Below are 13,076 nucleotides of genomic sequence, written 5' to 3'. Positions count from 1 at the left end.
TCCTTCATCAGGCAACTAGTGACCTGATGAAGGCTCCGAAAGTTGAACTTCCAAATAGACCTGTTAGACTACAACCTGGTGTTGTGAGATTTTTAAACTTATTTTTTTCTAAAGTTGAGTTGTTGGATTGGGATCCCATTTGTACAACAGCATATTTAACAGTGCAGCGGTTCCTCAGTGCTGAGCTGAATTGTGTGCTAAGGGAAAGGAAAACTCAAGGTAATTCTCAGTCATTCAACTTGCAGATACATGAGTTTTCCCAGGTTACAGTGTTAGTACAATGGTGTTTGACAGTGTAGAACTTGACAAAAAACAAACTATTCATCATCTATTCACTTGGCAAACTAAACAGACAAAAAGGATTTTAAAAATACACATATCACTCCAAATATGACTTAGTATGGCAATGTCACTATTTGGAACTTTAGTCTGAGGTTTCAGTTTTGTTTAGAGACTGAGGAAGCTGGAACTTTTCCCCTCCGAGTGGAGGTGGTTAGAATGAAATTTAATAGACATGTTCAGAATGATGCAATGTTGATAAGGAGCATATATATTTCTCCAGACAGGAGGGCCAGTAACCAAAAGACACATTTCAGACAAATTGGTGAAAAACCAGAGTGGAGTACTATGATCTGTAATTTTTTGGGGAGGGGGTACAGGTGGGGATGCCCACAGCAGATTTAATTGAAGCTTTGGAAAAGGACTAGCATATGTTTCCTTTGTCAATTATTTGTTCAAAGTTATGGGAGACAAATGGACAGCCCTTTCAATGGGTTGGCATGGGCACAGTGATTGCAACAGTCTCAGGGTTTCAGGAAGGTGACAGTGACACTATATTCAGAGATCCCAGTCCATGATGTGCCAAGACAGGGTTAAACCAAAGATAAATCTTTGGAGATTAACATCACTAAATCAAAGCAAGATCTGGAATTGAAAGCTAGTCTCAGTTTCATGACCACCATCACTACCAAAAAACCCACCTGGTGCTCTTTAGGGCAGGAAATCTGCTATCTTTACCTGATCTGACCTACATGGGATTCCAGACCCACAGTAACGTGCTTGATTCTTAACTACCTTCCAAATTGCCTGAGCAAGCCACTCAGCTTGAGGGCTACTAAGAATAGGCAACAAATGTTGATCTTGCCAGTGACACCCTCATCTTGTGAAAGGCCAAATTCAGCAAATTCTATGATGCAGCCATATCATGAGGACAGCAGATGCTGGAGATCAGAGCTGAAAATGTGTTGCTGGAAAAGCGCAGCAGGTCAGGCAGCATCCAAGGAGCAGGAGAGACGACATTTCGGGCATGAGCCCTTTTTCCTCATTCCTGAAGGGCTCATGCCCAAAACGTTGACTCTCCATATCACGAGGACAGTCACTTGCAACTTTTCCTGGTGGTTTCCAACAAGATCAGAAATACTGCAATAAAACATCATGAATTTGGTGAGATGATATAGAAAAAGAAAATTTACAGCCCAGGAAAAGCCCCTTCAGCCCTCCAAGTCTGCACTGTACTGTTTGAACCTATCGGTCAATTCCTAAGCATCTGCATCTCTCTGCCAATCTCTCTCTCACACACACACACACATTAAATGAATCTACTCTGCCTGCCTCTACCACCTCTGCTGGCAACGCGTTCCAAATTCCCACCACCCTCTGTGTAAACTACTTGCCGCGTGTATCTCCCTTAAACTTTCCACCTCTCACCTTGAAAGCGTGACCTCTCGTTGAATCCTTCACCCTGGGAAAAAGCTTATCGCTATCTATCCTGTCTAAATCCTTTGATTTTGTAAACCTCAAATCAGGTCCCCCCACCCCAGTCTCCTTTTTTCTTATATATAAAAACCTAACCTACTCAACTTCTCTTCATAGCCAGCACCTTCCATACCAGGCAACATCCTTGTAAACCTTTCCTGCACCCTCTCCAAAAGTATCCACATCCTTTTGGTAATGTGGCGACCAGAACTGTACACAGTATTCTAAATGCGGCTGAACCAATGTCTTGTACAATTTTAACATGACCTGCCAGCTCTTATACTCAATACCCCATCCGATGAAGGCAAGTATACCATATGCCTTCTTAGCCACTCAATCCTCCCGCGCAGCCATCTTCAGGGCACAATGGACCTGCACTCCCAGATCTCTCTGCCCATCAACTTTTCCCAAGTCTCTTCCATTCATTGTATAATTTGCTCTAGAATTAGACTTGCCTAAATGCATCACCCCACATTTATCTGGATTGAAACCATCTGCCATTTTTCCGCCCAACTCTCCAGTCTATCTATATCCTCCTGTATTCTCTGACAGTCCCTTATGCTTTCTGCTACTCCACCAATCTTCGTGTCATCTGCAAACTTGCTGATCAGACCAACAGTGCCCTCTTCCAGATCATTTATGTATATCACAAACAACAGTGGCCCCAACACTGACCCCTGTGGGACACCCACTGGTCACCTTTCTCCATTGAGAAACTCTCTTCAACTATTATTCTCTGTCTCCTGTTGCTCAACCAGTTCTTTATCCACCAAACTAGAATACCCTGCATCTTATGGTTTTTCTGTTTCTCAGTGATACCTGGAGGATAAAGACACGAGGGATAAAGTGATTTATGCAAGTTCAGTATATTTGAAAATATACTGATTTAATTGTAAATACTGATGATATCTTAGGAACTGGCCTGGCCAGGCCACTGCAGTAGACAATGAAGGCAGTTTAAACACACACACACACACACAGACAAGATTCCTCAGATGGGCAGATATTAATCAACTCCTTTTTATAGTAATGCACTGGAACCCTTCTTAACCAGCTTCTCAGTGACATACAGGATATGAGCAACATCTCAAAAATAGCTGTATATCGGGAAATGGAGGGGAAGGAGGGAGGATTCAAGAAAATTATAATCACCAGGAATGTGGAATTAGCAAATTCTTGGAGTTGCACGTTTGTCCAGGCCTCAGAGATTTGAGTTTTTTTTCCTCCCAAGTGCCTTAAAAGTGGCCACAGATCATTGATGCATTGGTTTTAAATTTTCCCAAATTCCCTACATTGAATGAACGTTTCATTTAATCAGAAATTAGCACGTTAACTCCTTTAGTCAAAAGGTTAGATAGACAGGAAGCAGGAAATTACAGACAGCTTAACATCACACATTGGGAAAATGTTAAAGCAATTATAAAAAGGAGCATAACTGTGTCCTGGTATAACTCAAGATAATCAGGCAGAGTCAACATAGCTTTGTGAAAGCAGAAATCATCTTTTGAATGTCAGGGAACACTTTTTAAAATTAATTCATTGGTTGAGGACATCACTGGCTAGACAGCATTTATTGTCCATCCCTAACTACCCAGAGGGCAGTTAAGAATCGAGCACGTTGCTGTGGATCTGGAGTCACATGTAGGCCAGACCAGATAAGGATAGCAGATTTCCTTTCTTGAAGGACATTAGTGAATGTGTTTTTCTGACAATTGCTTTCTAGTTATTATTGATTTCAAATGTTGCCATCTTCCAAGATGAGGCGCTTTTCCTGACAGTAGACACCATTAGACTCAATCCCAGATTGCTTATTGAATTCAAATTTGACTATTTTGCCAGGGCAGGATTTGAACCCTGGCCTCAGTGAATTACTTGGGTCTTTGGATTATTAGGAGAAGGTGAGATTTGCAGATGCTGGAGATCAGAGTTGAAAAGTATGGCACTGGAAAAGCCCAGCAGGTCAGGCAGCATCCAAGAAGCAGGAGAATTGATGTTTCGGGCATAAGCCCTTCATCAGGAATGTGGGGGAGGGAACAGGGAGATAAATAGGAGGGGTGGGGACGGGGGAAGGGGAGGAAGGTAGCTGGGAAGGCAAAATGTAGATGCAGGTGGGGGGGGGTGATGGTGATATATTGGAGCAGATAGGTGGGAAGGAAAATGGATAGGTAGGGCAGGTCAAGAGGATGGTCTTGAGTTGGACAGTTGGATCTAGGATGAGGTGGGGGAGTTGGGGGGGGAAAAGAGGAGGGGATGAGGATACTGGGGAAAACCAATACTGTTGCTGCTGTGTGATTGGAGGGTCTTAAAGTGGAAGATGAGGCATTATTCCTCCAGGTGTCGGGTGGGTAGGATTCGGCAGTGGAGGCAGTCCAGGACTTGCATGTCCTTGGACTGGGAGGGGGAGTTGAAGTGGTCGGCCACAGGGCAGGGTTGTTTGGTGCATGTCCCCCAGAGACGTTCCCTGAAACATTCTGCAAGTTGATGTCCGATATCCCCAATGTAGAGACAACCACATCAAGGACAATGGATACAGTAGATGAGGTGTTTGGATGTGCAGGAAAATCTCAGCTGGATGTGGAAGGATCCTTGGATGGAGGTGAGGGAGGAGGTGCGGGCACAGGTCTTATACCCCTTGCAGCTGTAAGGGAAGGTGCTGGGAGTGGAGAGTGGGTTGGTGGGAGGGGCATGGACCTAAATGAGGGAGTCACAGAAGGAATGGTCTTTGCAGAATGCAGATAGAGGTGAGGAGGGAAATATATCCCTGTGATGGGGTCTGGAAATTGAGGAGGATGATATGCTGAATCCAGAGATTGGTGGGGTGGAAGGTCAGGAGGGGTGGGGTTCAAGGGCAGAGGTGCAGAAAGTGGAGGAGATGTGCTGGAGGGTGTTGTTGACCACATGGGAGGGGAAGTTGCAGTCCCCTAAATAGGAGGCCATTTGGATTGTTGTGAAGTGGAATTGCTCCTCCTGCGAGTAGACACAGCAAAGGCATTGGAGTAAGGGACTGGGTTTTAACAGGAGGCAGGGTGGGAGGTGGTGTAGTCCAGGTAACGCTGGGAGTTGGTAGGTTCGAAATAGATGTCAGTGTTGAGTTGGTCACCGGAAGTAGAGATGAAGAGGTCCAGAAAGGGGAGGGAGGTGTCAGAGATGGTCCAGGTGAACTTTAATCCAGAGTCCTGGATCAATAGTATAGTGATAATACCACTAGACATCCCCACAGAAAGAGGAATAGGCTGATGTATTGTAACAGTGGTCAGCACTGCTGCCTCACAGTGCCAGGGATCTGGATGCAATTCCAGCCTTAGCCAACTGTGCAGACTCCACACAGACAAACACTGACCCTGCATCTGTGAGGTTTTCCTTCAGGTACTCCAATGTGTGCAGGTTAGGTGGATTGGCCATGCTAACACCCTCATATGGGGTTACTGGGATGGGTTGGGATGCTATTTGGAGGGTCAGTGCAGACCTAATGGGCCAAATGACCTCTGTGCGCTGTTGGGATTCTATAATTCTATTGTATTTCGATTTCCAGAAGGCATCGATAAAAAGTGCCACATCAATGATTACTGCTGAAAATAAAAAGATCATGTAGAGGGTAACACATTGCCTGTGAACTGAACATCCCAAAACATTATGGCTGCTTTCTTTCCACAGATACTGCCAGACGTGAGTTTCTCCAGCAATGCCTGTCTTTGTAACATGAAAATCTGTTGGCCGAAATGGGTCTTTCCAGGTCTGCAAGATATAGCAAGTCATGTGCCACAGGAATCAGGTCTTAGGATTTCAGCTTTGTCCAATTTATCCAAATGACTTAGATGAAAGGACAGAATTATTAGTTGCTAAATTTGCTGATGACACAAAGATAGGTAGGTGGGTAAGAAAACAAGCCATAAACAGCATATGAAGAAGTTACAAAGTAATATAGCTAGTTTAGGTGAGTAGGTGGAGATCTGGCATATGGAATATAATGTAGAAAAATGTGAAATTGTCCATTTTCATGTAAGGAATAAGAGTGAGCTAGAGAGTGGTCAATCTATAGAATTCATTGCTATAGTTCGAGTATTTTTAGTGAGTGAGTATACTTCAGGCAGAGAGAAAGCAGGAGAATGGGGTTGAGAAAATCATTTGAGAAAATGATTAAATGGTACAGCTGACTTGATGGGCTGAATGGCCTAATTTCTGCTCTTAAACAAAAACATTCACTAATTCATTAAGGCCCAGAAAAGAGAGACCAAATGAAGCTAATAAAAAAAATTGAAAAGCTGTTCAGAAGCAATCCCAGTTTTCAGCTCAAGTGGTTTAATGGGATCATACAGACTTCACTCAATGCTAGAAACTCCAGAGACAGCATCACTGAGCCATAACAGGGCCCACATAATAGTGCGGCCAAATTCAAAGCACCTCCCTACTTCAAGGTCAGGATGCAAAGGAGGCCAAAAGGGAAAAAAAAAAAGGAGATTTTTATCCCTCCTTCTTTTAGATGAGACACTGGGTTATTGAGAAACTGCAATCACTCCATTTGCTTATTGCTATTGATGTTTGGATGAAAGGGGCCCAGTTTAGGGCCAAACCCCCTCTCACCAGGTGAACATCCTACAGGCTGGTTTAGGAAAGCTCTCAGGCTGTTTGTGGAGATATCCATGGCTGCACTTCCAAATGCCAGCATTGTACACCACCCTCTACCAATTGTCCAACCTTATACCTAGGAATGTCCGCCTGTCCTTACAGAAGCAATTGATATAAATCAAAGGGGTTGTCTCAAAATCTTACAACTCAATAATTCCAGTATGATAAATGGATTATAGTGAGCTCTACAAATGAATTGCTTTATGCGACAACAATAATCAAATAAAAACATCTCGCAAGGTCCAGATTGAATTTTGTATTTTGAATGCTCTGACAAAATATTCGGATCTGTGGTTCTGTTCACCGAGCTGGGAATTTGTGTTGCAGACGTTTCGTCCCCTGTCTAGGTGACATCCTCAGTGCTTGGGAGCCTCCTGTGAAGCGCTTCTGTGATGTTTCCTCTGGCATTTATAGTGGTTTGTCTCTGTCGCTGGTCGTGTCGTTTCGTGGCTAGTTGGTGTTCATGGATGCGGATTGTTGGCTGTCTTCCTGTTTGTCCTATGTAGTGTTTTGTGCAGCTATCCTTAGTAGCCACACACACAGATGACAAGCAACATGGGTTCGACTTGGACAACACTACTATTATAGGACAAGCCAAACAGAACAGCCAAGGAATTCCTAGAGGCATGGCATTCATCCACAGATTCAATCAATAAGCACATCGACCTGGACCCAATATACCGGCCACTGCAACCGACAGCTGGAAGTGACAACCGGAAGCGGCAGAGACAAACCACTATAAATGCCGGAGGAAAGATCACAGAAGCTCTTCACAGGAGGCTCCCAAGCACTGAGGATGTCACCTAGACAGGGGACGAAACGTCTGCAACACAAATTCCCAGCTCGGCGAACAGAACCACAACAACGAGCACCCGAGCTACAAATCTTCTCACAAACTTTGAATATTCGGATCATTAAAAAATTTATACATGTCAACTTTAAATCATAATTATGGTTTTGATTTAACAACATGAATTAGATCATATCATCTACCCTCTTCCCACACTATTCCAGAGCTTATGAATTTCATAAAATATCAAAACGATCAGATGTAACATCATTCAAAACACCTGAAAGACAAATGAACATGGGACTGTGAGCCTATTGGAGAAGGAATACAGCTTGAGGGATTGTCCAAAATGGATGAGGCTGCACCTTCCATTGTCTACACCGGGATACATGATGGCACATCAAATCGATTTCAATAAAACCCAATACCAAGCAGAGAGTACAAGAGACCAATGCAATAACAGCTGTTAGTGGTCATCACCTAGGACCACTTTCTATCCCATCAGCTCTTGGGCTGGTGAACAAGGCCAACTTAAAAGGTAATAGGGAGGGGAGACATTTTACACTTTGCTCATGTGTTACATTAGAGCAACTAGGTGCTCCTGCACAAAGTATTAGGATAGTGTTTGTGTGACTGTCTCTTCCCTTTGTGAGCTTCTGATTACAGTCTTCCCAGTGAGGAGAGACTTCAGGTAAAAGTCACAAATTCATAAGAGCCACCTTGACTTCTGGCAGCTGTTTCTCAAGGGATCGGAGGACAGGTTGGACACCTTCCCTCAAGGATACACGCCTAAAACTAGAGACTCAAAAAGCCAGACACACTTCAATAATTGGTTAAACAATATGAGAAAAGAAAAATATAGAAAAAAAGGACACAAATTCTGAAAAAGTAAATATCCTTCACCAGTCTGTCCAGAATAGAGGTAAATGCTTACGGAATTCCGATTTCAAACAGGTTGTTCTGTATCAGTTGTTTGCCCAGCATGATGATGCTCAGTTGAATGCAGAGTTCCATCAAACAGCCTCCTGGTGCACACTTAACAAAGTGAACAAGAGTCAGTCCTTTCTTTCACCATAAAGCTTACCATATGATTCCAAGATTAGTTTTCATCTATTTTTAAAAAAGAACCAACTTGCCTCTTCCATTCTCATGTTACGAAAAATATAGATATATTTTCCTGGGCGGCCTGTGAACCTAGAAGGAGACAATATTTGGTAGCGTCATATTTACAATAAAAGGCAGAGTGTTAAATTGTACTGAGGTCAAAAAGAGTCAAAATCAAAAAGGTGGCTGGTTTTATTCAATGGACAATCAAATAGTTTTTCACCCCCAACCGACCCCAACTGCACAACTGTTTCTTAAAAAAAAGTCATGATTTGGAGATGCCGGTGTTGGACTGGGGTGTACAAAGTTAAAAATCACACAACACCAGGTTGTAGTCCAACAGGTTTAATTGGAAGCACTAGCTTTCGGAGCGACGCTCCTTCATCAGGTGATTGTGTTCATCACCTGATGGAGCGTCACTCCGAAAGCTGGTGCTTCCAATTCAGCCAGTTGGACTGTAACCTGGTGTGTGATTTTTAAAAAAGAGTGTCACAGATAATGCCAGTAACTGCTTCCCTCGAGGACGGGATGGTAAGCTGTCTTCTTGGACCATACACTCCATGTGAGGCTATGTCCCACAGTGCAGTTAGGGAGGAAGTTCCACAATTTTTACTCATCAAAAAAAAAGGAATATATAGTTCAGTCACGAATATGGCAGAACATAGAGAAGAACATGCAGTTGATGGTGCTTCCCTGCACTGCAGCTCTAGCCTTTAGAGGCTGCAGTTTTTGGGAGCTGAATCCTGCCAATGGTGCACATTGGTGCCGTGGAGTACTCGTACAGAAGGGAGTTAATGATCAAATTGTAATAGCCAACTTCCATCCTGGTCCATGTCTCACAAATGATACTCATCACTTTATCAACCAAAGCTTGAAAAATGTCCAGTCCTTGCTGCATTGTCTCAGTAATTGAGAATTGGCCTGAATATTGCAATAAGCAGCACGCATTCCAAGTTCTGCACTTAAGACACAACACAGTAGGTTAACCTGGTTAGGACTGAGAAATCGGACCTGTGACAGTGTCCAAGATTGCACATTATTTCAGACAATAATGCCACTTGTTTTGACTATAGTGGGATTTCACCGTATTGCAGACCCCCTGCTAGGTTGGTGTTTGTGTGAATTCTGTACTAAAAGCACTCACCTGCCTTTGAAAAATGCAACATAAAAGATTGGAGTGTAGGCATTCACAAACTTCAGCAGAAAAGCCTTAAAGATTAGTTTTTCTTCAAAACTTTTATCTGTTTTGGGAATCTCTGTAGTAGGGGTAAAACAAAATAGAATTGTTATTTGATAAAAAAAGTAAAACAGTAGTCAGCAGCAATCGGGCAAATGTCTCTTGGCCAGCACCACTCTGGGCCCCCCCCACACCCACCTCCTCAATGATCAAAATTTCCACTAAAAACTTGCCAGTCACCCAGCTTCACAGACTTTCACCAGTTCTTAGTTCACCAATGTATTAAATATAAAACTCTTACAAAGCGGGGCCTCACCTCTGCCTTTTGCTGTAATTTCCTTAAAACGCTGAGATCTCTACACACCCCCTTCCCTCATTATACAGCCTTCGTTTAAGCACAGCTAAAGAAGCTGCATTCTAGAGGTGAGAGTGGCTGCCCTTGACATCATTTAACCAAGTTTAGCATCAAGGAGTCTTAATAAAACTGTAGTCAATGTGAATCAGGGGAAAACTCTTAGGTGGTATCATACCTGACACAATAGGAAAGAGATTGCTGTTGTTGGAGGTCAGTTTTAAGTGAGTGCCCCTTTACGCTGCAGCTGTGTTCCCCAGTTCAAGACTCTCCCAGTCATGGAAACATCTTGTCAACACCCACCCTGTCAAGTCCCCTCAGAATTTTGTATGTTCAAAAATATCCCCCACCATTCCTCTAAATTCCTGAGACTGAAAAATCTAATGTTTAGCCATTCTCGATAAGGCAATAGTTTCGCATCAGGCTGCACGAGTGAATCCTATTGGAACCGCCTGATGTCATTTTATCTTTTTTTAATTTTTAAGTGACCTAATTCCTATAACCCATTACATTACAGACTACTTGTTTATTCACAGAAAAGTTTTGGGTGCATCTATCATACTTCAAAATGGCAGAAGTACAAATTCTATGTTCTGAAATCTGAAGTGTACTAGTAACTGGCAATATGTAAACTTATCAAACAGCTCTTCAATTCAATTAACTTCAGGGTCCAATTAAAACACTCCCCAGCCATGACAAAGCTGAAGCCTTTATGGGAAAGAGGACTAGATGGGAAGATGGTGGTTTTATGCCACTGAGTATTAATCCAGAAACCGAGGTTAACTCTGAGGTCACAGGTTCAACCAGACCACATTTTCCCAGGTGACTTCAGTTCATTCATAAAACCTGGAATTGAAAGCTTTTCCAAGAAATCATGACCTATTCTTGTAAAAACCCTTCTAGTTCACTAATATCCTTTATGGAAGGAAATGTACCATTCTCACCCGGTCTAGCCTACACATGACCCCAGATCCACAGCTATGTGGTTGACTCTTAATGCCCTCTGAATTGGCTTAGCAAACCAGTCAGGGCAAGGGCAATTAGGGGCGGGCAGCAAATACTTGCCAGCCACCCACATGCCATGAAATAAAGAGAGAAAAAAAAGATAAAAATATTCGGATGTGGAGTTACAGGCCGACCTTTGAACAGTGCAATAAAGAATAGCAGGAAATATTTGGAATAAGCAGGGGGCCATACTGGGAAATGAGAACAAATCAAGGGGTGGCAGGCCAATGACAGCTTTTACATCAGATTCTGCATATTTTTCTTCCAAAAAACATTATTTATACTGCAGTAAGTCAGAACAATTTTAAAATATCAAATATAGAGTTGTAGAGTCAGATGTGCAGCACAGAAATAGACCCTTTGGTCCAACTCGCCCATGCTGATCAGATATCCGGAATTAATCTAGTCCCATTTGCCAGCACTTGGCCCATATCTCTCTAAACCCCACAGATCCAGATGCCTTTCAAATGCTGTAATTGTACCAGCCTCCACTACTTCCTCTGGGAACTCATTCCATACACACACCACCCTCTGAAAATGTTGCCTCTTCGGTCCCTTTTAAATCTTTCCCCTCTCACCCTAAACATATGTCCTCAAGTTCTGGACTCTTCCAACTCAGGGAAAAGACCTTGTCGATTTACCAAGACTGTACATTTAATTCAAAACGGTCATAAAATGACAAATGGCTCAAGTGTAAATGGTAAACATTTAAATAATTAATTCACCATCAAGTCTTCTGATGGCATAAAGTGGATTACTTTAAAAGGAGGCAGTATCAGGTTAGAGTATAACTTCCATAATTCTGCTGCCTTTTGAGAGGAAAGGGGTGCTCAAGTGAACAAGTTCCAGAGATATTTAAACTTTAGCTATTTTGATGGGGGAGGTGGTGTTGGACTGGCGAGGACACAAGTCACATGACACCAGGTCATAGTCCAATAGGTTTATTTGAAATCACAAAGTGAGGAAGGGGTCACTCTCCTAAAGAAATCTGTTGGACTATAACCTGCTGATTCAGTTATTTTAACTTCTGAGACATAAATAATTAGTCCGTTAGCATCCAATCGTCAGCATAATCTCTCGTCCTCCATCCTCTGAAGTGAAAACCCATTGTTTACACCATCCTTGTCAACTGACAAATGTGTGTGGGGGGGGGGGGGCGGTCATTTCATCTGTAGACATGACTGAAGACTGGTGGCAACCAATCATAACAGATGCTGAATTTAATGTAAATATTCAGAAAGTTTCTTTTGGGTTCACATTGCTCCAAGGGAGGAAATGAATATTTACTTATAGCCAGCATTTCATCGGAGAGTCTCTAAATATTTTGTGTATCCAAAGAAACAAACAAACAAATTAAAAGAAAGGCAATGATTACAATTCCAGACAGTAGCATGCCACTGCTTGATTCAGTGAAGTGGAAGGGGTGGTACAGGCATTGAAGGGCAAGTAGTATCAGTCTTTGTTCTCAATAGCAGATAAATGAAAAAGCTGCAATATTTATGACAGGTTTTCTCGTAGAATCCCTACAGCTTGGAAAAAGACCACTTGGTCCATCAAGTTGGAGTACTTGGAGTATTGTGTACAGTTCTGGTCACTGCATTACAGGAAGGATGTGGAAGCTTTGGAAAAAGTTCAGAGAAGATTTACCAGGATGATGCCTAGTATAGAGGGAAGGTCTTACTAGGAAAGGCTGAGGGACTTGAGGCTGTTTTCGTTAGAGTGAAGGTCGAGGGTGACGTAATTGAGACATACAAGATAATCGGAGGGTTAGATAGGGTGGACAATGACAGCTTTTTTTCCTTTGAAGGTGATGGCTAGCACAAGGGGACATACCTTTAAATTGAGGGGTGATAGATATACTCAGTAGTAGGGGTGTGTAATGCACTGCCTGCAACAGTAGTAGGCTCACCAATGTTAAGGGCATTTAAATGGAATGAAAATATGGATGAAAATGGAATAGTGTAAGGTAGATAGGCTTCAGGTTGGTGCAACATAGAAGGCCGAAGGGCCTGTACTGTGCTGTAATGATCCATGTTCTAAATGCACACCAATGCTCTGAAGGGCGTCCCATGCAGATCCATCTCCATAGCATATCCCTATAACCCTGCATTTCCCACGGCTAGTCCACGTAGTCTAAACACTATGGGCAATTTAGCATGGCCAATCCACCCTAACTCGCACGTCTTTGGATTGTGTGAGGAAACCAGAGCACCAGGAGGAAACTCTCAGATATGGGGAGAATGTGCAAACTCTACACAGACAGTTGC

The 13,076-nt window shown here is 42.8% G+C and overlaps 1 protein-coding gene across 1 annotated transcript in view; it reads right to left on the bottom strand.

Annotated features, from left to right (window-relative positions):
- ano1a (anoctamin 1, calcium activated chloride channel a) overlaps positions 1 to 13,076 on the bottom strand; it is a 200,217-nt gene that overhangs the window by 51,632 nt on the left and 135,509 nt on the right. The window contains exons 19-21 of the mRNA XM_060838674.1: positions 9,420 to 9,531; positions 8,308 to 8,365; positions 8,106 to 8,206 (exon numbers count right to left, since the gene is read on the bottom strand). Coding sequence (XP_060694657.1) covers positions 8,106 to 8,206; positions 8,308 to 8,365; positions 9,420 to 9,531 — 271 coding nt within the window. The remainder of the gene's footprint in view (positions 1 to 8,105; positions 8,207 to 8,307; positions 8,366 to 9,419; positions 9,532 to 13,076) is intronic.

This window comes from Hemiscyllium ocellatum, chromosome 18, assembly GCF_020745735.1.
Source record: "Hemiscyllium ocellatum isolate sHemOce1 chromosome 18, sHemOce1.pat.X.cur, whole genome shotgun sequence".
Lineage (NCBI taxonomy): Eukaryota > Metazoa > Chordata > Chondrichthyes > Orectolobiformes > Hemiscylliidae > Hemiscyllium > Hemiscyllium ocellatum.
The sequence above is the reverse complement of the archived record's forward strand: the minus strand, read 5'-3'. Positions and strand labels throughout refer to the sequence as shown.